This window comes from Dysidea avara, chromosome 5 (genome assembly GCF_963678975.1).
Source record: "Dysidea avara chromosome 5, odDysAvar1.4, whole genome shotgun sequence".
Taxonomy (NCBI): Eukaryota; Metazoa; Porifera; class Demospongiae; order Dictyoceratida; family Dysideidae; genus Dysidea; species Dysidea avara.
In genome coordinates this window covers 5,299,391-5,326,962 of record NC_089276.1, presented here as the reverse complement: position 1 = coordinate 5,326,962, position 27,572 = coordinate 5,299,391, and the positions used below count along the sequence as shown (strand labels likewise).

Here is a 27,572-nt window from a genome sequence, read left to right as displayed (position 1 = left end):
TAATAATGCACAACTTTTGGCGGTAAAACACCAGCTGACCACTCTAAACCTGTTTACGGCAAAGAAAGAAGGCGGTCAAGATGTGGATACAAGTGAGAAGTATGGACGGGCAAAAGAATGTCCGGATTGACAACTTGAGCAAGTTAACGAAAATTGAAGATCTTCGAGAGAAATTGGTCGATCACTTTAACGCAGGACCGGAACGACAGCGTCTGTTCTTCAGAGGGAAGCAGGTGAGTGTGATGCACAATTTCACCTCGTGTTTATCAATGAACCCCGGCGTGTATTGTCCACAGCTTGTAGATGGGCATACACTTTTCGATTATGACGTGGGCTTGAATGAGATTGTACAGATTCTAGTAAAGCCAGTTGCGACTGATACAGCCTCACCCAGCAAGAAAGAAAATGGCGTGACAGAACAGGTAATTGATGTGTAGATTAATGTGTCACCATGTGTGCATTTTAACTGACTTCCCGGGCATTCGAAATAGCCCCATACACGGCCGTAGGAATGCCAAGAATTCGTTTCCGGGTGTTAATGTTGTTCTCGACTGTGAGACAGTAATGTCTGCCATTTTCAAGAGCAAAATCACATTAAAACATAATAAACGAATGCATACTAACAACGTATTTGTGGCCATTAGGCCACTCCAATTGGTATACTGGTTTCTGGTCCCCCACCCACGCCAAATATGATTAGTCATTATTGTTATTATTACAATTTTTCTGCTCATTACGCATGCACATACTCTTTACCCACTTATTGGCACATGTTGCATTGTATGTTATTGTTGCTAATGGACGATATCCACAATGACGTTTTCTGACGGCACAAAACAAAATGGCCGTGCTAGTGTGGGGACTTTGTACAGGAGGGTATTGGACGAGATAGCGTTAGCGTTTATAAATTCGAAAAAGGGCAAAGGTGAGGCATATAGTATTATTTGTATCCTAATTTAAAATTTTCAGTCTGCTTTCCTTGTTGGAGTGTTTTGCATCTTCACAGTACGTGTACTACTTTTTACCTTTATTATCTCCTGGTTCCAAGTGTAGAAAACTACAAATAACATTCATTTCGAATACTGTGTGCTAAAGTCTTTGAAGCCCCCTCACTAACAGCCATTTTGTCAATTATGACATCAAATTTTGTCATTGCAGACATCGTCCATTGTAAGTGACAACCTTAGTATATGGGTTTTTGGGTTTTTAAAGTTTGTTTTTAGAAGCCGCTTACTTTGTATTCATGATTTGTGTCTAAATTTGTCAGCATTTGTAGGTTTTACTTTGTTGTATATACATAATTCATGCTGGTGCATGTGTACTCATGTAGCTGTATCCAGTATAGTCTCGTGCCCAGACCCCACCCACTGCGTTGAATAGGGTCTGGTGACATTCGCAGGAGTTTTGGGCCCTATGCCATTTTTCTTTCCTGACCAATCGGATGCCTTGATTCAGGTACAACACGATTTGATAGGCTGGAACTAGGAAAATGGCCGACAATAGCTATGGATACAAATGCGCAAACAATATGGCGGCGGGCCCAAAAACATAGCGTAAGTCACCAGACCCTACTCAACGCAGTGAGTGGGGTCTGGGCATGAGACTATATCCAGTAGAGTTTTAATATAGTGATTTTAACAGTATAACAATAATGACATAATGACAAAATTCGTCTACCCGCATGCCCCTTTTAGAGTGAACAGGACCAGAAACTGGTATACCAACTGGAGTGGCCTAAGCATGGACTCGATTGTTTGAATTTCTTAATATTTTATACTATACATGGTGCACTGACATTACATGCAACAGGACACATAGGGCTACTACTTTGTTGTGTTGTGTGAAGTCAACAAAGGGCGGTCAAGTTGAAACATAAAGCTACACAAGTCGACTGGAATAATTTGTGAATATCCTACTATGTATGTGTTATGTACCATCCTTCTGTCTCCCTATAACTTTTCATGTGATGTGGTAATGTGATGTACTTAAGCATGTGTTTTTATATGACTTTTTAAAAACATTACTTTTTAAAAACATTACTTTTTGTATAATATATGGTACACATGTCCTGTTTATTGAGCATGCTGCTTAATAGGCTAATGTGCTCCTGATGCAATCATGTACATATCTCATTCCAATAAGACAGGATGCAACATAACTGTCTAGCAGTGTTTTATCATTATTTTTAGCACTTGGGGTCATATTTGCTCATTGTTATTTTACAAGTAGTTTGACACCATGGTAAAAGTGCTGTTGTGTGGTTTTTCCAAGGTCACATGCTGTTAAAAGCCTACCAAGTTGTGTCCAGTAACACAAGTTGAAGCAAAAGGTGCATCAATAAGAAAGGTGCACTGATTCAAATATGCTCGAACCAAAAATGATTGTAATTTAGTCTGCAGGCTTGCCAGCAAGAGTCTAGCTATTTCACTCTTGCTTAAAGCTTTCTCCCAGCCCATTCAGGCTAATCTAATGATACGACTTGGTATGTGAAAGACATCCCAATAGACGGCAGACAAAAATGATGCAATAATTGTATGCTTGACGTCATGCACATGCAATTCACTTTGTTTTGAAACGTAACCAGTGTGTGCTTGTTGCAAGTTGTTGCCACATCACATTTTTGTGTGTGGCTCGATTAAAGGTGAAACTTTACACACACATGTATCATGTACACGTACGCACACACACACACACACACACACACACACACACACACACACACACACACACACACACACACACACACACACACACACATTGTACAAACAGCACACACATACAGTACATAAACTTGCGTAGTTAAATGGAATGTCTTTTTGTAGAATACCATGGTTATAGAATTTGATTGTTTTCTTGTTAGGAGAATGGATCACAGGAAAGTAGTGATAGCGGATTTGATGCCGGAGACATTGACACATTGTACAAGGTGAGCAACAAGTCCTTGTTTACATACTATACTTGTGTTGTGTATATAGGTTGGGGAAAAGGTTGATGCAAGAGACATAAAGATGGGTGCTTGGTTTGAAGCACGAATACTTAGAATCATACCCCCAGCCACAAAACCCAACAGTGAAGCGTTATCTAGTTCATCTCCTCAAAACTTTGACATTCCCTCTTACCTCTATCGTATAGCATATGATGGGTAAGGAAGTGTATTTTGTGAATTCCTTGTTATATTTCCTGACGGCTTCCATGCAGTTATCCAGATGAAGAAAATCTAGAAGAGAAAGATATTCGACCAAGAGCTCGCCATAAGCGTGACTGGGAAGATGTAAGTAAGATGTTGTATTAGATGTGACTGAATTTGACGAAACCCAGCTTCAACACAAAACATTGTTAGTATAGTAGGCATGGTAAATTTAGGTAATCATATGATTAAATCGACCCCAAGTATTCATCTGCTTATCACTACATGTGGCTGTGTTGGGATATTCATGAATTATTTTGTATTTCATCAATTACATTGCTATATGCACTGTTAAAGAAGTGCAACCATTTTAAACCATAATTTGTGCACAGAAGTATCTTTTACACTGTTTTATAGCCTGTCTATCATAAATTTCTCTAGAAAAGCCTCAAGGCTGCTCTTCATTTTTGCATAAGTAAGGGACATGCCCACTTTTTCCTTGATAAGGCTAGATACACTTTCTATTGTGTTTCCCATATAGGCCATTTCGATAAACAACATCTTGAGGAACTCACCCTGACAAAATATACCACCCTAAAGCCTACCCTAACGCTTACCTACCTTGGAAGGTTAATACTGGCTATATGCAGTCTTTAGTTCTCACATACAGGCTGCTTTTTAGAATAGAACATGATTTTGCTCATTAAAAAACAAACACGCATTTTGTTTTGGAAAACGATTTCAGGACACCAGTTGTATGCCTGTAATCCACTCCAGAGTGAGTGGGTATACCCACAGACTCTAGACTCACCAGTTCTGAAGAAAGCAGGGTTCTACCCACACTGGTCAGCAGTGGTTCAAAGTGACCAGTACCTCTAAAAACCGACCAGTACCCTCTTAAATCCGACCAGTACAATTCTTACATATATCACTGATACACATGCAATATACCCTAATATAACACACAGCTTATCAGTTCATGTTAACTTTAGGTCACTACTCAGGGCAGAACCCTGAGAAAAAATTGGGTAATATGTAGTATTAAGGTAGCAATCCAATATTGGTAAAGATATACGCGATGTGGGTTTGATTTTGTGTGTGTGCATGCGTGTGCATGTGTATCGATCATATGATGAGGCCAATTATATGTTTAAATACAGAATTAGATAATATCAAATATTGTGTATCATGATATATCAATGTATCGAGGTAAGAAATGTACATAATACATTTTAGTGACTGACATTCTTATGAATCAAATTATTGTGTATTATAGATGCTGGTTTCTACACTTAAATCATTATTTAGCATTTGGGAGGGGGGGGGGGTTTCGTTATTTCCAAAAATAAAGTAACAAATGCCTATGTTTATACTCCACTATGTATCGTGTGATATATCACTGTATTGTGTATCGTGCGATATATTGCTGTATCGATTGAGATACAATAGAGACAATAAGTATATGTACCCAAATACTGTGCAACTCTAGTGTGCTCCTCTGTGTGTGCGTGTGTGCGTGCAGGGCTCAACCCAGAATATTAAGTAAGCTATTGGGGGAGCAAAGTGCATTGTTTGAATGGAGGGGGGTCTATATAGAATTTCGAGAGAGGATCACTATAACTCTGAAAGCAAAGCATGAGTTCTAGAGGGGTCTGGAAGCATGTGGCCCCAATTTGGAAAATTAGGTGTGAAGATACACAATTTTGGTGAAATTTTACTGTGATGTTCATTTGATTATACATTGTACAACTTAGGAGAAAAGACCATCAATTAATCTTTAACCTTTGGAGCGCCCCAAGGGTTACATTGTCTTGCGAATTTGTTATTACTACTTTAACTGCTGCGTACTTCACTCATTGGTTAAAAACAAGGTGCCATTAGGCTTCTCTTGTTGAGTTTAACAAATGAAACGTACACGTGTATTGTTCTACAAGCACTTTATTCAAAAGTTATGCATGATAACATTTACTATTCGTCTTGGTCTTCCTCGCTTCTTGATAAACTCTCTATGTACAAAAGTGATAGCAATGATTCTTTTCAGCCATAGTAGTGTATTACATCTAGTAATACTCCACTGATTCAGACAAGGGATCGACAACCTCAACAATACCAGGGACGAAATTTCAAAATTTTTAAGATTTCAAGTGAGATTTCAAGATTTCCATAAGGTCTTAATTATCATTAATTAGTCCAGACTTTACCAACAATCTGCAACATTTCTGGCCAGGCTTCTTGCGGGTCCCTTGAATTTAGACTAGAAACTTCTTGGCTCTTTAAATTAACGAGCCTTCACAGATCACATGGTCAGTAATATCCCTATAATTATGGTAAAAGGCTATAACAGGACTTAAGGTCCTTGTCACACAAAGGCTAAGTTACTACGCTATTCACTGCTGCTCAAATTGAAGCCAAAGCTACTGTAAGTAGCATTTTTATACCTGGGTTTGTGTGCTGATCAAGGTGAAAACTGTGGCTCTAGAAATGGGACAAATCAGCAAATCCGATCCATGTGTTGTCACCTGGCACTACGGATGTGGAGATAGTACATCCATATGTTTGTATTCAATTTCCCCAAGAATTTTGCACAATAGTGCTTCATTTGTAACTACATGTCAAGGGTTTAAGGACCTAGGGAGGCAATAGTTTACCCCAGATTAACCCCTGATACACCTACACGAACATCTTGTGGCCAGTTGTGGACTCATAGTTATATTACTGTAGTCATTATTACAACATTTAAACACATGCATCCTTCTTAAAATTTTGCTAGTGGAGAGTATGTGATACATTTTTTATTGTATGCTTTCATCAGTAAGTTAAGCACCATTTGAATGATGCATGCATGAAATGTGTATATACACATACATACACTTGACATGTTCATCCATACTGGGATGCCACTCAAAGACACAAGTTTTTGTGTCCATTTCTTGTAACTGTATACGTACAAATTTTCGAGGTATGTAATTTTTACGGATTGGCAAATTTCAGGATTTTCGTGGTTTAATTTTTTAGGGTCACTCGTTTTTCACTGAGGTTACCTGTTAGAAAGCATAGAGCTAACCCTGACAAACATTAATTTTCGAGGATGAAAATTTTGCAGACAGCCAAATAACCACGAAATCCACGAAAATTATGTCCCTCAAAAATTTGTACGTGTATGGTAAGTTTCAGTTTGTGTATTTAAGAAAATGTATCCCATTATATTTAATACTCTAGTGTTTAAGATAAATTTGGTGGGGGATTTATTTACAAATTTGTGTCTTGTTGATGTATGTGGTAATTGACATTAACAGGTCAATGTGGGGGATACGATGATGATCAATCACAACTGTGATGACCCCAAGCAAAGAGGATACTGGTACGATGGCTGTGTCACCAAAAAGGTATATACTTTCTGGTATCAAGTTTCTTCAAATAGCATGTGCATACATGTGTCTGTCGAACTGTACTGTGTGTACATGTGTGTGTAGTTTGTACAACCTTGTTAGCATGTACTTGTGTTTTTCTATGTTGATTAGTATACTACTGACAAAGGTACTAAGAAATTGTTTTGCAAACTATTATTAGGGTGAGTTGTGTATATGCAGTTAAGAATATGTGATACTGTGAGGGTGGTAGGTATAGAGCACCCTCATGCTGGTACGTTGCTGCATTATATACTGCACATGTATAGCTGAATTTTAAAGCAAGGTGTTCACTAGGTCTTACAAGCATAACGAGGTCCAGGAGATAACTTTCACTTTCATGGTACTGCAATGAAACCAAATGTACATTTATAGAGTAAGCTTTCGGCAGTTTTACTGTTACGCAGGGTATGCCATGCCTTCTCACACTGTTTTTGGACACTTGTTTTAAAATTAGTCTTATGGGCTACTAACAAAGTATCGGGTTTGTCTATCTAGATATGAGCAAGAGTATATAATGGGGAGGGAGAGTGTCGAACTGTGCTATACGCTGAGAAAAATGAACCCATATAGTCCTATGGCATCATTCAAATGACTCAGTGATTTGTGTTGATTGGTGATTAATTATAAGCGCAATGGGTGCACTTGGTATACATGACCACTGAGTGAAAGAATGGTGTACTCGAGAAAAGTATGGCACATTACGCAGAAGAACTTTCCGTAGACACAAACAGCTAACCTGGAAATCTACTAGCGAAAGTGACACGAAACTGATATTTGAATTAATATAGATGGAATTGATGCCAATTGGTTTTGATAGATGGAATTTCAGCCATTGTAATTCCACCTGTCAAAACTTTTAAGGCGTTAAATCTGAGTAATTAACAACAGTCATGTTTAGAAACGAAGATATGCTGGTTACTTTATGGGCATTTTTTTCAATGCCAATAACACAGTTTGACGCTCTCCCTCCCCATTACGTACTCTTGATATGAGTAATGAGGTGTATGACTAAGGCTGTACATGCAATTCCACTATGTTGTGTTGTTTTGTATTTATAGAACTGGGCTTGACTCAATTGACGAGTGTGAGATAAAGTTTCTGGATGAGATGTTTGAAATAGAGCCCCCCAAGGCTCCTGGTGTGACACTGAAGAATGACGAAGGAGAAAAGAAGACTCCAGAATGTCCTTACTGCAATGACAAGCCATCACGACGCAAGTGTTACTATTGTCATTGTCGTATCTGTGACTCCAAGGATGATGCTGAGAACACATTGTTATGTGATGAGTGTGATAATGCCTATCATATGCAGTGTCTGGACCCTCCAGTGACATCATTACCAACAGATGAGCAATGGTAAGTGTGCACACTATGCAATAGTAGGATATTTAGCTGTATGGACAGTACTATGCATACTGTATGTAATATATTTCCCCTGTATATATGTTTCCATCCTTATGAAATCTGTATGACTGCAAGTCAGTTGTAGTTAAACCTTACTCAACAATCTGTTGTAGTGATTATGAACAAAAATGGGTTCACTAATGTTTAATCCTTGAATCCGCATAGTTCAGAAAACTGGGTCTAACCTTAACAAATACACATGCCTAACACAAAGCAGTAATTTTTGAAGCGTACATCTTATGGCTACGCAATTTATGTCATTCTACTTGTGATGTGACAAGGATTATAATGATGCCAAGGGTATTACCCTGTGAGGCCAAGACTAGCCATTTAAGTACCTTTTCAGTAAGGAAACGAATTTACATACCTTTATAAAATTATCCATAACTTGATGGTGGTTGCTCTTATCACCTTGCAGCAAGTTTCATTTGCTTTGCTATTGAATTTTCTATCTAGACTGTATATAACTCGCGTGGTTAAACCCACAATCAAAATTAAGCACGTGGCAAGAATTTTGAAACACAGAAGAAATGTGAGGTGCTGTTGTTCATCATTTCATAACAAGTAAGCCACTAGCTAGTTAGGCGATAAAAATTAATTATACGTATGTTTCTGGTTCCCTTCCTGGTCATTTTTAGTTGAATGAATTGCACAATCACCATACAATTATAATATTTTATATCTGTTGAAATATTTTCATGTCTGGTAAACACTTTTTTCTGATATAAAGATTTTGTTCTGTCAAATGTAGTGTACCACATCAAACAGTTGCAAAAAACCAAAAAAAAAAGCACAAGTCAATTTTTGGGAATTGGTAGGACCAGAAACATATAATTATCTTTGCATGGCCTTACAGCGTTTATTTGAACTTCTCCAAGTAGCCCCCGTAAACAAACTTTGATCATTGTATAGTTATGCTGGTTTATATTTTGCTTACACAGTGAAGCTGTTTTGATAGCAGTGTTTATGAAACAATCCGGTATTGCCGTTTAAGTAGGGATTGCCCAAAAAAAATCATGCACCACTCGAAGTTCTGCCTTTAGAAATCATCTTAGAGAGAAGATCTTACAAGAATTACTTGTATGGAATAGTACTAGTGCATATAATATATATAATACATTAAATATAACAAAACACAAGTGGGCCGGATATAGAATTTTCAAAAACTTGCCAGAGCTTGAATTTTAATCTCACTGCCTTGTAATTCTCGGATTTTGTAATTCATGAAATTTTTCAATTTCGTTGCTATGCATTGCTAAGGAAGTGTTTGTTAAACAAACTGCTTTTAACAACATATTACACACAGAAGTATCTTCTAAACTGTTTTATAGTTTGACTATTGTGTTTTTTCTCTCAACAAAGCCTCAGAGCTGCTCTTCATTTTCATTCACGTACATAGGGGATACGCCCCCTTCTCAACTCAAAGAGATAGGCTATTTCTGGTAGTCTAGTATTGTTGTTTCTCAATTGTTAAACGCCTGTAAAACCCGAAGGGAAGGTAATTCACAAAGTCTGAGGAGGGTCACTACACCCGTATTTCAGACCGCCAAAAAGAAACCACCTCAGAGTAAAGTTTACCGTGTGGAAGTTTAGTACAGTCTTCATTTCACTTTTACTTTTATGTAAAAGCTGTTTTTACCATTATTAAATGATTTTGCTCACGTGGGTGTGTACAGACAACATAAGTAGATAGGTACACACACACACACTTTTACGAAAAAGATTTCAGTAAGGCCATTGCTATTGCCACCGGTGAACCAAAAAAAAAAAACTTAGATAATAGGTACTGTAAAACGGGGAAAAAAAAAGTTTTTTGGGTTAAAGCGGATCCCCGACCCCAGACCTCCACACTTGAGTCACAGGGCCTACCACTGAGCCACCGCTGCCAGCTACTGCCTTTGTTTGTTTTATAAATGCAACTATAGTAGCAAACCGCAAGGGTGTACTATATTATTAAAGAAGAAGGAACCAAAGCTGAACCTGACCCTAACTCTAACGTTAACACTACTTTTCGCATCCCCTAAAGTCGAATGCTCGGGGCAACTACTAGACGCATCCCCTAAAGTCGAATGCTCGGGGCACTACTAGACGCATGCCCTAAAGTCATACTGGTAGACATAGACACTTCGTTTCAGTAAACCAGGCATGTACCCACAGCCAGCCTTTGGTGCGTGCCTGGTTTCAATTTAAATCTAGGGAGAGTATCTACAGTAACTACTATGTGTTATTCAATGCCTATCAACAGTTCTTTTCTACAAGGCAGAGTTGTATTCAACACTGATTAACCAACAGAGACATAATGGTGAACTTGTGGGAATGCATTTGTACAGGGTATACTTGGGCATTCGATACTCTTCCTTACTACCGATCTCTAGTCAATATTACAGAATAAAATTTTAAAAGAAAAAATAGGGATTGCTAACAAGTAAACTAATACAGTGGATCCTCACTAATCCGAACTCCAGTAATCTGAACACTCATTAATCCAAACAGTACAAATGACTGTTCTATTAGAGTATTTTGCATTCTGTTAGAATAATTGAACTAGGTTCTATACAGTATAATGAATGGGTTCACTAATCCAACAAATTCACTAATCTGTCAACTTGAGAACAGAGCTGTTTGGATTAGTGAGGATCAACTGTACTATGTAGCATGCAGTTGCAAGGCTAGAGGCCAAACGAAGCAGCACACGGCCACCATTTTACGCCACAATAACAAACTCACCAGTGGGATGTGCCTTGTGGTGTTCTTCCCTCTACACTTTGTCTGGCTCCTTGTCTTCTTCATCCAATGAAACCATATCGAGGCATTAATTTTCTGTATCAACACTTTCTTTCAGCAACATATGTAGTCACCACAGAATTATTTTAGAGCTGGATTTCAGAAGCCCGGTGCTACTATAAGAGGTATACTAGCTAGATATGCTATCAAAATCCCATTTGTGATAGGTTTGTGACTACACCCATCAAAATATGGAAACCACACTTAACAATCTAGCCACTATTTACTTAGTAAACAAAATGATCTCACCCCTAGCAAGCTGCACACCACTTGGCTGACTCGAGATATACTCTAATACAACAGTCATGTATGATATTCTAATAGAACAGTCACAAGTTACACTGTAGCTAGCTGTGCTACAGCAAAAAACTAAACAAACTAGTATTGTTAATTAAATAAATGAAGTGGGGATCTGTGCAATAAAAAGTAGTGAAACAAGAGATGAATGATGGTATTACAGCATAGCTCGGTGGGAAAGTCCCTACCTTGGCATATTAGCTATAACAATTACTTTGTTCTATGCCGAAATAGAGACTTCCCACTGAGCTATGCTGTAATGCCATCATTCATCTCTTGTTTCACTACTTTTTATTGAACAGATCCCTACTTCATTTTTAAATTAGCAATTTTTATACCTTTCAGGTTTTGTCCAGACTGCAAGAATGATACCAGTGCGGTGGTTACTGCTGGAGAAAAACTGAAGATGAGCAAGAAGAAATCTAAGATGATGTCTAACATTAATAAAGATTGTACTAGAGATTGGGGAAAGGTGAGCATTGTGCTAACAGCTAAAAGTATGCATCTTGATCTGGCTTTGCTTGATACTCTGTCATATGTTTTCTGTACAATGTGCTTGTGGATTTTACCTGTATATTTATCCTGTGTGTACTGTGCAGGGAATGGCTTGTGTTGGCAGGACTAAAGTGTGTACCATTGTGCCATCCAACCACTTTGGTGCCATCCCAGGTGTACCTGTTGGAACACTGTGGAAGTTTAGAGTACAAGTGAGTCAACACTACACAATTGTTTTTAATCTCCATGCATGCACAGACAAATGTCTGGCTTGTGAAACTAATTAAGTAGATAATGTACCTTAAATGCATGTGTTGTAGTGTGAAATTCTAAATAAAGTGCAACACATAGTTGATGCAGTGACTCAAGATGTTTCAAACACTCTAATAGAACAGTCACTTTGCTGCTGTTGTGCTATGTGTATGCCACTGTTCAGATTAAAAGCAAGTTATGTTGTACATTGTAGAATCTTGTAAGATACTGTTATGTGAATAATTATCATTCAGCACATTTGACTTACCGTATAGTAAAAAACTTTGGCAGTAAAAAAGTGTGACGAAACCCCGCTGTTGAAAAAATTGGCAGAAAAAACTTTGGCGGATGAAATAATATTCGCCAAAGTTTTTACTGCTAAAGTTTTCACTGTATGGTACGTAAAGATAACGACAAAGTGTCAACTCATCAGTTAAGTAGTGTATTAAGTGTATAGGTAGCTAGCGTTGTTTTTGTAGTAGTACTTTTGTAGCTACTGATCTAACGACGTGCTAACAAAGGCGTGCTTTGCTGTCTCCTGCGATGCCAAGAGCGACAGTACTTTACTTTTTCAGTAGCAGAGGTTATCACGTATATCAAAGTATTTGGCCAAATCCATCGTGAGACGATGAACTAGCTGATTTATGAATGGGAAGCCGGTTGGAAATGCTATCCCAAGGAGTGCTTACAACTGTGAGACACTTTGAAGACCTCCAAAGTCAGCTCAATCTTTATTGCGTGGTGGTACGAGCTGACCTCCATCTCAAGTTCTAGTTATCCAATGTGCTTGTGTGATCATCTAAAATAATTGGTGAAAAAAACTTAGGCGAATTGAATGCTATTCACCAAATTCGCCAAAGTTTTTTACTATATGGTAGTGTATTTCACAGATTCAAGGTGAAAGACACAGACTGATTTCTGCTTCATTGCTTATCTCATCATTTACAAGACTGTACAGAATTGTTAGACATTTTAGACTAGGCATAGACTGCTTTATTAGAGTATCTCGATCTCACTGCTTATCTTGTGTGAGCTACGCAATAGATTAAGGGGCATACATGCTTTGCCATGTCTTGTTTTCTTTGGCAAAACTGCAGCCAGATCATTAAGAAGCGTACTAAGGGTGTGGCAATGTGCTCTGATTGTTTAGGGACGTGGTCACTATGTGATTGTTTTTAAGTTCAGCTACAGATTTATCTACTTCCTCTTACAGTAGCGTGAGCACTTCAAATAGTTAAATACACTCCTCTAAAGGCTGGTTTTCATTTAGTGCAAACTGCCTGCGCTATTACGTGAGTCAGAATATCTACGGTAGTCTGCGACTTGCTGCAGTTGGCTTGCATGGACCTGCAGCCATTGCTGAGATGGAATAACAGTTTACTACACTTCTGTATTTTCCATATTTTATAAGTTTAGTGAACCTTGGAAATGACCCTGGCAGCAAAGGTACACCTTAATTTGTTACAACACGGCATGTTACAGGTGTTTTAGTGACACTCTACAAAGCATGCTATAATTTTTTGCTGGGCATGATATTTCTAAGGGTGGTTTTAATGACAGCATTTTGGTGGGCATCGTTCATTTTAGGGGGCAAGGTACTACTGATACAAAAAGAATACATGCAGTTACAAGCACTCTAATGTAACAACCTACCAGAAACTGTCTACTAGCAGCTACACTGGTTTGTGAGGATATTTGTAGCTTTGTACACATAGGTTAGTGAGTCTGGAGTTCATCGACCACATGTAGCGGGTATTCATGGTAGAGAGAATGAAGGAGCATACTCCATTGTGTTATCAGGTGGATATGAAGATGATAAGGTAACACTGTTGGTGTAGGAAATAATGCTGATGTGTGTCTGTGTCTCAGACTCTGTGTATGTGGGGGTGGGGGGTTGCATGTTTGGCGTGTGTCTGTGTATCGAGGCAGCATGGCCAAGTGGCTAGAGCATCTGCCTAGTAATCGAAAGGCTCCCGGTTTGATGTTTGGTTATGTCTAATTAGTGTTGTTGTTTCCTTGAGCAAGAAACTTAACTAATATTGCTCTAGTCTACTCCAGCTGTATAAATGGGGACCCGGTGCCCTGGTGTCAACTGGGGAAGCAAATGCCAACTGTCCATGCATGTTGGTGGGATTTCGGGTACCCACACCTTTGCCTGTGGGACATGGTACAGCCTCCTTCGGGTTACTAGTCCTGCCCCAGGAGGATTTGCCTGTGCTGACTCCTAGCACCTGAGTAGCTCACTGTTGTCCCAGTGCTGGTTCATGGGTAGCATGGCCATGCTAGCATGACATCTGAAGGCTTTGCTCTGTGTGTGTGTAGTGCGTGTGTGTGTGTGTGTGTGTGTGCTTGCAGCATCCATTGATGTTTTATGTGTTTCATTGATCAGGATAGTGGTAAAGAGTTCACATACACTGGTAGTGGTGGACGAGACTTGTCTGGCAACAGGAGAACTGCACCTCAATCATCTGACCAGCAACTGACCCATATGAATAGGTAAGTATTTATGTTGCATACTGCTGCACTACACCAGGGCAGATTTAGGGGGGAAGGTGTGTGATTTGGAATTCAATCTCTTAATTCTTGACATGTGCTTTCTATTATGCCAAATATTTTGTCATATCAATTGAAATTTTGCCAAAAAATTATCAATTATAACAGCCAGTTTCTGCAGTCCCAAATAGCACTTTGATATACGAAAGGCCCCACGCAAAGTGGCCAGTGATAGCCATGGTGGTGAGTGAACTAGCTGCACTTCTTCATACTTCTGTAATTACAATGAATGCTTTAATACTCACAGTTGTCTTCAGTATACACAAACATATAGCTATTGCCTTACCATGTTATTCTAATTAAAGATCACCACATGTTTATAAATGGCTACTGTATATATATATATACTAGGATTGGGTGATATACCTGTACATACCAGTATAAATGGTTTATTGTGATATCATAGCGGGAATACAGCTGCTTCTTGTTGCAACTACACACTTGCACATGTATGCCATATTGTACTTGTTGATTAGTATTGTCAATCAGCTACATTCCTGGCATCGATTAAAGTTTATACTCTGTTTGGTTTTAACTTTAGTTTGACCATTCAAATTGTTATAAAAGTACAATTAGTTTAACGTAACTATCATTTTAACAAAACCAAAGATATGCAGTATGTAGCACATCCGAATGGATAAAACTATTTTTAACAATACAAATTGTTAAAACTATTGCTTTAACTAATTGTTTTAACAATAGGATTTGTTAAAATTATTGTTTTAGTAATACATTAAAACTATTGTTTTAACAATTGTGAGAGTTAAAATAGTAATATCGTTATTGTTAAAACCAAACAGAGTGTAAACTTTTTAATGGCCCCCATTGTAAATGGAAAATCGTCCCTGGTTTATCACCCTGACACAAAAAGAACTCACGCAACTTTTGTTTCATGACTTTCGTCCCAGTATTTACTCATGTCATGCGGCCACAATGCATTTAATTGGCAATACTGCAACTTGATTGGACACACCAATTTTCGGTAACAGTGGCACAAGTCCTTGATTCTAGACAGACCAGACCCTACTTTTTGGGGTGCTATAAGCACCTAAATAGGGTCGGCAGCGTCAGACTAATGATTCACATGTAGAATGGAATGCTCACCGTCTGGCTACGTTTCAAAGTTTATTGCAAGCTTCTACATGCATTCCTTCGTCTGCTACAGCACGTTGAAGGCCATGATGTAGAGAAAACTTCAGCTACATTCCATTGCTAACCACACGATAAACAGCTCAGCTGGTAAAGCACCTCCCTGAAGTTGTTATGGTTACTGCTGTGTAGGGTGAGGATTCGAATCCCGCCAGTGACAAAACTTTTTTTTTCATTTTCTATACCTTTTTGGTGTACACTTTTAAATTTCTAACTCAACTTTTTTCTCATAGTAAGTTCATAGCATCCTGGTATTGCTTCACAACATATGGACCATTGGAAAAGTACATAGTAGCACATTTGATAGGTATAGGGCATGCATGGGCAGGCCAATTGGGTGCATGGTCTTTTGTCTGTGTGTTTGTTCCGTGTGTTCTATTAGAGTAAGTGCTTTCTCCAATTGTTAACTACTTTAGCCATCAAGTGTGCACCTGTGAGTTAAGCTAATTTTGCTCAAACCTTTGCTTGCAGTATAGCTACAATAAATAATACTGCTTTAAATACTCTGCTTTGTTGACCACGTTATTACAGTACCAGCATGATAGGACAACACCACATAATTTGCACATGTTTTGATAATTATTGGTGTAGCTTTCATGCTTTCATGCAGTTCTGCTGTTTAGTTAACGCCATGTTCACATCACTTTAACTATTAGGCTTGCATGGTGGTGGAATAAGGTTCATGCAAAAGATATCACTATGCATGCTACATGTACTTTTAGGACATGATCTTTAATGCTTCATTCCCAATGCACTGATTCATGTTATTGTAAATGTGAAATGGTCCTGCACGTAGGGCAGGTACCAATACTAGTATTAAAATATAACTCAAATTGAACCCTATATCAAACAGAGCAATTCAACACTTCATAGCAGGAAGATATCACACAATTGTTTTATTACTGACCACATTAAAAGAGGGATATTAACAGCTAGTGCTTAATTCACCACTGTCTTTCTTCCTCACCACCCGTTAACAGAGTCCTACTTTGTGCCATTTTATAGGCTAGCATGCTTCATATTGTACTGGTCTAAGCACATTAACTGGTTAGCACAACCATGTAACTACAATTATTTCACAATTATATTTTCACAAAGTTGTCATTAACTCCTGAAATCCGTGAAATCTTTGTCCCTCAAAAATTTCTGGTTATACGGTTGTTATCAGTTCACTGTCTTTAAGATAAAAGGGAAAGTTATACAGTATTAACTACTGTTTTTTGCTTTACAGGGGTAATGTAATCAGTTGATAATGTATACGGCTATATAGCTAGCTAGCTAGCTCAGTTCTGGCTCTTGTTTGTCATCCTTAATGCTTTGCTCATGCCTGTTATGTAAGTGGCATACTGAAGTGTATGCATATATAGTTAAACCTGCATGAGCACATACTGTACTCCCTGGAACCTCTGCATAAAGATCAAACCTTGGTTTGTGGCCTATGGCTGCTTTATGAAGGATATTGAGTTAGACAGTTACTTCTCCTAATATTCCTGACCCAAAGATGACCACTTTAGACAAGTTCCACTGCAATAATCAGAAAGAAAATATTTCCTATGGGGAGGGGGGGAAGAGAGGGGAACATACCTCTAGGCCTTCTTAGATAGAGCGTGCCGAGCTTGCTTTGCATTAGCCCTCCCTCCCTCCACTATAAACGTTTTTTCTTAATACCACCCCTCCTTCTACAATCCTGGATCTATCTCTGCTTTACAATACGGATGCACGCACACACACACACACACACATCACATTATTCACACACACACACACACACACATACGGACACACACACATACACACACATATGCACACTACTAGCTTATATAAAGATACACTCAACCATTTATAGGGCATTAGCAAAGAATTGTGATGCTCCTATCAGTGAAAAAGGTGCCAAAGCTAAGGACTGGCAAAAAGGTAAACCAGTGAGGGTAGTGCGTAACTGTAAGGAGAAGAAGATCTCCAAGTATGCACCAGAGGAGGGGAACAGATATGATGGAATATATAAGGTAATAAATATTCCTATGTACTTTAATCCTTAGACTGCTATAAATTGTTTGGACCCAAGGTTTACAGTGCTAGGAAAAAACTGAACTAAACCATATCAGCACCTTTTAGCTTATAGGCTAGTTTGGGGATGAATTGGGAAAGTCAAGGAACTCACTGGGGCATGCTAATCTCTCAAGTAAAGCGGCAGTGTTGTCCTACTGCACCTGAGAAATGGCTGTGCTCATCAGCATTACAGTTTTATCAAGCACACTGAGATGCCAGTTTGGTTACTGATTGTACAAGATGTCTAACGTTTGGGTGAATACCATTGATCTGTTTCACTTTATTGTATTATAAGCAAGTCAGAGCGACTATATTAGTACTTTAACAAGTTAACTTTTGCATGATTGTGTAACATTTACCCAATAGTCTGCATAAGACGTAAAACCAGAAAGTGGGGCTAATACGGGCATGACAGTTTCAGTATAGGCACGCTGCTTTTAGAAATGAATAGCAGCGTTGATAACAATTCCAAAATAAACAGTCAAATATATTAATTCAGTCACTTTATTGTTGTCAGCATAATTATGTACATGGTTACGACTGCAGTACTGCTGTTACTAAAGCCACAATAAATAGACACCGTGCATTTCAATTTTATTAGTACCACTCCAATAAATTGCATGTTGCGTGTACTTTAAGCAATAAATGTATGATTGTATTATTAGAGTGTTTACTACAGGTGGTTGAGTACTGGTCACAGAAGGGATCATCTGGCTTCCTTGTGTGGAAGTTTCTGTTGAAGAGAGATGACCCTGTAAGCATTTAATGGTGTGTAGTGTGATAAAGACTATCTTTTCTATTAGTCTATATTTTGCCAGATGTACTTGTTGGTAAAGAAATGCGAGTACATTTACATAGCTGTAGTGTAAATGATTTAGCTGAGCCACACTGTTTGTTGATGCATGTCGTTCATGGCCAACCTCTTCACAAATTTGCTGACCATAAAGTAATGGCTGAATTGATGAAAACCACTGCAGCATGATATTGTGGCTAATACTGTAGCTGCTAGGATAAATCATCCGTTAAATTTGATTTTCTAGATGTATTGATGGTGTACAATGATGGCCAACTGAAAATTAAAGTGACATGAAATTCTGTACCTCTTTATGCTTTGAGTAGACAAGGCTTCTGGGTTTGTCTTCACATAAAGGATCAAGCTATGGTGTACTTCATAATGTACAATGTAGTTTTCTGTTGAACAGTATACCTATAATTTAGTTTGGTGTGTCCTATGTTTTGTATGAGCTTTAAATTTAGCAATTAAATAAATCACTAAAGATTTTCTCTATTTATCTTTTGTTTTAATTTTAGTCACCAGCTCCTTGGGAGAAGGAAGGTCAAAAGATGGCCAAGAAACTTAACCTAGTTATGCAGTATCCTGAAGGCTACCTGGAGAGCAAGCAGGCAGCAGCAGCTGAAGCATCTGGGGACAGCACTAAGGGGAAAAGCCGCAAGAGAAAGTCAAGTCAGTTGTAAAGTGCATTTGAATGTAGCTACTTTGTTTCACACGTACACTACCTACAATTATATAATAAAATTCAGTTAGTATAGAGAAAGTAGACTGCCAGTGTATTACTGACAGATAGTATCATGTTTCACCTCATCCATGCATTAAATTGGTTTGCACCAAACTGCACAATCCTGTTTGTCATCAAATGTCGGTCTAGTGCACGTGACATACATACATAATAGTGCCCCACAACCATGAAATTTCTGCTATGGTTATTGATCATAGGTGAATCAAAGGGACCACAGTGGGAAGCAGTAGTCTGTTCCAGCAATTCATTCCCACTGTTTGTACCAGTCATGGGTACACATTACTGGTCATGCAGTTCTTGACATAAATGGGTTTGTTGAATGTAAGGAAGGAAACTGGATAGAGATGACACAGTATAAATTAGTAAGAGCAGTCTTTTCCTGTTAGCAAAAAGAACAGACATATCTACAAGTGCATTTTATGGTTTTGGCCAAAGATTTAATTATCCCTTTGACAACTGTAAGCCTATATTTAGGCTTTGATGCATATCTCTATACAAACTCCAATAACTTCTCAGGTATTAACAACAGAAAGATCCCACAGCCACCACGTTACTTACCATGAACTTCCGGCACCGAGCATCAAAGAATTTAAGTAAACGCCGTCCATCGCACCACTTAGAAAAGAGCCTTCTTCATCAAATGTCCGCCATGGCTGTACACTGTGTCACTAATCAAGGAATATCTTCGCCATACTTAATGCTATGGCCTTATACTAAGCGCCATTAGAATCCTCGTGCACTACTGAATCGAGTGGTATCATACAGTACGATAGTACTGTATAGTAGGGACCACAAAGGAGTAGGCGTGGCCCACAAAATAACATCACCCAAAAAACAGCCTCAATTTCCCCTGACGACGATGAGGCAGTATTGGTTAGGTAAAACTAAGCCCAAGCAAGCTTTCAGATCGACCCGAAACACTTTCAACAAGTTGCTATGGAATTTAAAAAAATTGATTTAACGGAATTTTCTACTGACTAAGTAACTGACTGACTGATGCCTTCAGACAAGCGTAACTTGATAACAGCTAAGGCTACGGACTTCATTTTTTCACAGTTCAACGTTGCTTCGGCTTGAGAGATGCCTTTTGGCATACTGCAGTACATACAATGCATTCTTCATGAACTTGCCAGTGTCCTCCTTTGTGTCCCATTCATCTTTGCTGACAGGGCATCTTTGCAGACAGGTCGATTTGGTGATAGCACATGATGGCTTCCCTTCATAACAGAAATCGTCCGTATTTTTCATAGTGACTATTTTGATTACAGAGGTGCTTTTTGAACAGTTCTTGATTCGTACTGCTGTGTAATGGGTTGAACGTAGCCAACAACAAAGCATAATTGATACTTCACTTTTCAGATGATAATTGATATAATTGGGGTGCACGGCACCATTTCTTTCTTTTGGTGTGCATGTATTGCAGAGGTGCTTTTCGAACAGTTCTTGATCCGAAATGCTGTGTAACAGGTTGAACATAGCTGACAACGAAGTGTAATGGATACTTCACTTTTCAGACAATAATTGATGTACGGGGGGACGCGGCTCCATTTCCAGATGCGGTATGCGTGGGTTCACCAGTCATAATAATTATTTACAAAAAAGTTAACAAACAAGTACACAGAAAAATTTGGAATTTTCAACTACAGTCAGTATATAGGGACCATAGCACATCTATAAAAAGTACTGAAACAAGTTGGAGTAATGCATGATATTAAACCACAGTAAAACAATAAGAAGTGATATATCCCTACTGTGCTCAAAATGCACAGTAGGGATATAACACTTCTTATTGTTTTACTGTGATTTAATATCATGGACTACTCCAGCTTGCTTCAGCACTTTTTATCGATGTGCTATGGTCCCTACTCTAGTTGAAAATTCCAAATTTTTCTGTGTACTTGTACAATAATAGATCATGTGATTTTTAAATGGACACTTGTATCAATTAAAATGCTGTCTAGTTCCAGTGAAGACGATATCTGCCGTTCATCGCTTCATATCAAAAGCACTCTTTAGTGCTGTGTAAACTGTTTACATGTTCGTGTAGTGCTTGAAAGTTTGTATAAGAATATCCCATTCTGCAGTAATAGAAGCCTGACGCTCTGCCTACAGTACACACTTATGCATTATTTCATATTCAAAATTAATTCCGTCTTTGAAAGGTTATCAAACAGTACGGTAAGTACTAGGGCTTTATGGAATAATATTAGCCATCTAACGTCTAGGCATCCCTACTAACATCAAATACAGCATTAAAAACAAAACACTGGCAGGAAGCAGCCAGATATAGACTTTAAAAATCTCCGAAATTCGAATTTTTATCTGCCTGCCTGACCATAATCACAAGTCAAACAAAGCAGTGCATGGCTACCATTTTACACCTAATAATAAACTCACCAGTGGTATGTGCCCTCTACTCCTTGTCTTTCCTTTTAACCTGGTTGTCATCTTCATGCAACGAAATCATCTTGATGCTTTAATTTTCTGCATTGACACTTTCCTTCAGCAGCATATATTTAGATGCCACAAAATTATTTAAAGTGCTTACGTTACTGTAAAAGGTACTGGACACCCAGTAGATACCTGTAACTTTACAATAGGTTAGAGACCATGCCCACTAATGATCTTGATTGACTAATAATGGTTGAACAGAGACCACACCCCTACTAACTCAGATGACCTCACCTCATCATTAATCTAGCTGTAATAATAGCATGGTAACAATAAGGAATAGTAGACGACAGACTGACTTGAGATAAGAACAGTCACACATGTACAGCTGTACCAACAAACTAAAATTATTAACTTAAAAAATGAAGTAGGATCCAAGCGATAAAAAGTAGTGAAATGAGATGAATGATGGTATTACAGTTTAGACTCTATTTAGGCTGTTTTGGGTGGGTAATAAATCTCATATACTCCACCTTGTTTTCTAATATACTCCACGCCTTCACGCACAATATAACACATGCTCAAAATCCGGTTTGTCCAATCGCTATGCGTTGTTCACGTGTAGTGATTTAACGAGCGCAATTATTTTGTCACGTGAGGACGTATAGTTGCCATGGCGCTAGTATTATCGTAAGAAAACCAGCCGCTTTTGCCAAGCCTACAGCAGAAACAGCCGTGGATGAGGTAAGTAATCTGAGTGTAATGTGAAATAGAGTCTAGAGCAGTTATACGGGCACAATGTGGAGTCTATGAAATTTATAAACCCTCAGGCCCTTAGTAGCGCCCTCGCTTCGCTCGTGCGCTACAGCCCGGGCCTTCGGGTTTATAAATTTCATAGACTCCACATTGTGCCCGTATAACTATTATATATATGTAGCTCGGTGGCAAAATCTCTTTTGGCATTGAACAAAATGATTGTTATAACATGCCAATGTGTGAATTTTCCCACCGAGCTATGTTGTAATACCATCATTCATTTCTTGTTTCACTACATTTTATTGCTTGGATCCCTACTTTATTTTAAAATTAAAAAGATCCCTTCCCTGTGTTCAATAAACCGGTAAAATGTGTGGATTGGTACATATGCGTACATACATGTACATATATAGGCAAACACTATTTTCATACTATAGTAGCTAGTTAACATAGTTATCTTGTTTGTCAGATTCTGCAGCTTCCCCTGCTAAAAAAGCACGCAATGAGCTCAGCAGGGGGATAAAGCAGTTGATTGGTGAGGATGATGTGAACAAGAAGATCTGGGATGAATTATTAGCAGGAGCAACTCAGGATAGCTCTGTAAGTTAAGTTTGTGGGATAGAACAACCGTGTAATGTAATGTACGAATGTTTAGTTAAAACCCTCTCACAGTCATATTTGTAGAAGCTCCAATCTACTGCTTCTAAACTGCTTTATAAACCATACAATATAATCTATGTATCAAATTACTCGCTGTAGAACAAGGAATTAGATTATTGAGTTGTTGTTTACACAACGGTAACCACAAAGCCACTATATAACTTGCAAGATGCAAAAATCATCCTATGTGATACCAGGACACGGCATACTGTGGTACGTCAATGCGACTTACCAGTGTCCTCCTTTGATACCAGGACACGTGCCTTTTGACATACTGCAGTATGTCAATGCAACTTACCAGTGTCCTCCTTTGTGTCCCATTCATGTTTTCTGACAGTAAAAGGTGTCAATTTGGCGGTAGCGCGTGATGGCTTCCATTCATAACAGAAATTGTCTGTATTTTCCATAGTGGCTACTTTGATTGTAGAAGTTTTCAAACAGTTCTTGATTCGTAATGCTGTGCAACGGGTTGAACATAGCTGACAATGAAGTGTAATGGATATTTCACTTTTCAGACAATAATTGATAGCTGGGGTGTGGCCATTATTTTCTCCTGATGCAGTATGCGTGGATTCACCAGTCATAATAATTTACAAATAAAAGTTAACCAAACAAGTACACAAAAAAATTTGAATTTTCAACTAGAGTAGGGACATAGCACATTGATAAAAAGTACCGAAACAAACCAGAGTAGTGTACGATTTTAAAACAATTAAGACACAGTAAGGATATAACACTTTTTACTATTTCACTGTGATTTAATATTGTACGCTACTCCGGCTTGTTTCAGTACTTTTTATCAATGTGCTATGGCCCCCCTACTCTAGTTGAAAATTCCAATTTTGTGTAAATATGCATATTATCAACCATTAATGTGTGTGTGATGACGTCATCTTACCTGCATGTGAGGGACCAGTCATCCCTGTCCCTGTTCACCTAAGGGCATGACGATACAGGATAAGCTCAGGGGCTTCTAAAATGTTAGACAGAATTAACTTACAGAACACTTACACTATGGGCATTTATAGTTGATTCCACCATGTGGAGGTAAATGAAGAGTGATCCCATCTGTTTGGCTTCTTAAAGCATTTGCCTAGATGCAGGTGTTCTGGAATTTTAAATGTCAAATTCTGTGCAGCATTTTTTGGGTCCCTAGTGGAATAATTGTGTGGCGTACTGCACAGACATGTGTGTTTAGTGTAATGTGCGTGTGCGTGTGTGTGTATAGTGTAATGTTGTGTGTGCGTGTGTGTGTATAGTGTAATGTTGTGTTTGTGTGCGTGTGTATAGTGTAATGTGTGTGCGTGTGTGTATAGTGTAATGTTGTGTGCGTGTGTATAGTGTAATATGTGTGTGTGTGTGTGTGTGTGTGTGTGTGTGTGTGTGTGTGTGTGTGTGTGTGTGTGTGTGTGTGTGTGTGTGTAGTGTAACGTGTGTGTGCGTGTGTGTGTATAGTGTAATGTTGTGTATGTTGTGTGCGTGTGTAGTGTGTGTGTATAGTGTAATGTGTGTGTGCGTGCGTGTTACATGAGCAGGTTCTGCCACACCTAGTCAGAAGAAGTTGGTCATGTGTCATCACTCTATGGTGTGCTATTATGCAATCAAGCAGGTGTATATTAGCAACCTATAATTATCGCAAACTAAATCACACTAGACATTCACTCTGCAGTCATACTGAGATATGTACATTACATTAAATTGTGCTGTGAAAATTAAGACACATATTTCCTTTAGAATACTGTATTTACTTGCCACAGCTAATGTTAGCCTATTGCAGGTATATTTATTATCAAAGTTATGGCATAAGCAGCTCTTAAATGCAGCAACTATTCATTATGAAATATATCAACTGTTGTTACAAGAAGACTTATGTAGCTCTTGTACAATTTCACTGCAATGTGCACTAAAAGAGGTAGTAGATGAAAGGTGTGCCCTCCAGGTGTAGAACGACTGAATGAGTTTGCACTATTCCTAATAATCTAGCTATTTCTCCTTACCTAAGGTTAAGCAGCTAATTCCTTAGAACGACACTTCTTTGCGGATTCAAATACAAGCCGTGACATGTAATCAAGGACAGCATTTGTGCTGTTACTCCCAGTTTTCACATTGGCTCTAGTTCACACTACTGCATCTGACACAAGCTCAATAGTGTACATGCTGATTAACAATTAGCTGACAAATGCACAATGATTGGGTACTTAATAAAAAGGTACTGGAATTGTAGTGATTGATGAAGCATAAAATCAGCTGTACAATGTTATGGCCAACGTGTTTAACCTTTCAGCAACATATTGTCAGAGTATAGCTGTCATGGAGTCTACCAGACTCACGGTACATCATAGCCACATTGTAGAATGCTTTTATAGTAGAAAATCCTGGCTGAGATCCAGCATTATTACTGAGTTGAGTGTCCCAGAAGGCGTTCACATTGTATCCCAACCTGTGCCAGCCCATTTGTCGTGCTGGGCTGGGCCAGCTTAGCATGGCACAGCATGACCGATTCACACAGCAATTTGATTTGGGCTTACAAAGGTTTGAAGGTAGTAGCACTAGTGTGAATGGGCTGTTAGGCAATGTGGCCCTCTAGAAACTAGTGGCCAATGAAATTTGTTTTTATTGTCATCACTCCTGGAATATCCTCATGGGCAGAATATCGTGTAGTGTAATGGTCAGTGCAAATCATGTTGTCTGCAAATCATGTTGTCTGCAAATCATGTTGTCTGCAAATCATGTTGTCTGCAAATCATGTTGTCTGCAAATCATGTTGTCTGCCTGTACACATGTAGCAGTACTCGATCCTACACACATTGATGATCATGATGTTTTGAGCCCTTTTAAGTGTTCTGAGATTAGACAGAAACCAAACTAGATACATATGTACATATGTATGGCAATATTATAGCTTGTTCCCATCTCCACCATTCTAGAAAGGATTTCTACCAGCAGTGGAAGATGCATTCAAATGTATTTGTTGTCAAGAAGTTGTATTTCAACCAGTGACCACATCTTGTGGACACAATGTGTGTAAGGTGAGCAGTGCTGACCTGACTTGATGTTAACAAGATAGGGGTGTGAAATAACCACTTGCATAGAATGTTTTTACCCCTAGTCAAACATCCTGGAATACATTTGCATTGTCTACCAGCCCATTGTTTGTGTGTAATGCAGTAGATGTATACAGTGGTTTGCAGAACTTTTGCAACAAAACCATAAAGCGCCAACCGAAAAATGTGACCTATCAACTTTGAAATATGCCGAATTACATAACCAAAACTTTGATAGGTCATGTTTCTGTTGACTTCCTTTAGATTCTGCAATTCTCTGTAAACAAGATAAATTATAGTCATCATTCCTTCATTATAGTTACTGTACAAATCATTTTCCTGCTGTATAGAGTTATAATTCCTAAACTATTCTATGGGGAATGGTGCCTTTGACACTGTAGAAAATTTTAAGAAAGGAGCTATTAAACTATGTGTTTTGCTGATATACTCACACATTGAATAAGTACGTCATGCATGTACCATGGACTCTGTACATACAAGATATACACTAGCCAGAAAGGTAGAAAAATATTTCAATGCTTTGGTGACATCACTGGTGGTCTAATGGTGTTGCTATGGTTATATAAACCACAAGCTGTCAAAGTTTACTTTATTATGTCACACTGTACATACACACTATCTGGTGACATTAACCATGTTCAATAAACTATATCATGTGTTTGCACACAAATCACATACCATGTGTGTGAGAGTGTCTAGTGAGAAAATTTCGTGGTTGTAGCAAGTATTTTTTGAGTTTATCAGTTTCGTTATGGTACTTGAGTTGAAAAGAGAAAAAAAGATGATAAAAGTGTGAAGTGGTACACATATTGGGTTTGAAAATTGCTGCTACAAAAATGTACAAACTGCAGGTTTATGTACCTAATTATTGCTCACCCATGTTCATTATCTAGGGATGCCTGGGACGCTCATTCAAGGCTGAAGTGTACAGTTGTCCCAATTGTCGGTATGCACTTGGAGAGGATTATGAGATGCAAGTGAACCAGACACTGAAGAAAATTCTGCTGGATCTTTTCCCTGGCTACACAGCCGGGAGGTAGCACCAAGCCTATATACTGAAAGGACAAGAAATGCCTTTCTACTGTTAGGACTTGCTTATTGTCTATATGTGTATATATTACATTGTATTTGTGGTCGTCATAAAGGGTATGTAGTTTTACATGTGTACATATTTGACATACATATAAATCTGTTTAAATCAGATATGATATCTTCACATGGTTGGTTGTTATAAAATCATTGACATTTGTGATGATCCATGAAAATGGGTAGTCGGCCGTGTTATTTACTTGTGACCCAAATGTCCACTTATGATTGGACTGACTAGTATGACTTCTGCTGCCTTCAACAATGGCTCCATCTTCATTTGCCAACCAGTAACATTCAGTCATTTTAAATGTGACATCAATTTGGAACTGTTGTCTTTGATTAAATGCAAGATTGCTGATCTTACGAAAGTCCTGCAATGTCAGGCTAGACTTGCCACCTGATTCTTTAAGAATACTGTCCATCATTTCTTGACTGGTGACTACTTTATGACCCCACAAATCCATGACATGCTCTTTTCCTTCTGGTGCTATTCCAGCAATAGAACGTATATCACCTACAACAAGGTCACTTATCTCATGTACTTGTAGTCCTAG

At 38.4% G+C, this 27,572-nt stretch overlaps 1 protein-coding gene across 1 annotated transcript; it reads left to right on the top strand.

Annotated features, from left to right (window-relative positions):
- On the top strand, positions 1 to 27,165 carry LOC136255484 (E3 ubiquitin-protein ligase UHRF1-like). Its single transcript, XM_066048270.1, has 18 exons — positions 1 to 233; positions 297 to 422; positions 2,861 to 2,926; positions 2,976 to 3,142; positions 3,199 to 3,271; positions 6,424 to 6,513; positions 6,649 to 6,698; positions 7,596 to 7,892; positions 11,367 to 11,493; positions 11,621 to 11,728; positions 13,484 to 13,588; positions 14,158 to 14,264; positions 17,317 to 17,476; positions 18,199 to 18,273; positions 18,831 to 18,984; positions 22,674 to 22,804; positions 25,792 to 25,893; positions 26,823 to 27,165. Exons 1-18 carry the CDS (start codon positions 81 to 83, stop codon positions 26,967 to 26,969), a joined length of 2,238 nt encoding a protein of 745 aa, XP_065904342.1. The 5' UTR covers positions 1 to 80; the 3' UTR covers positions 26,970 to 27,165.
- Positions 27,166 to 27,572: the final 407 nt, after the last annotated feature.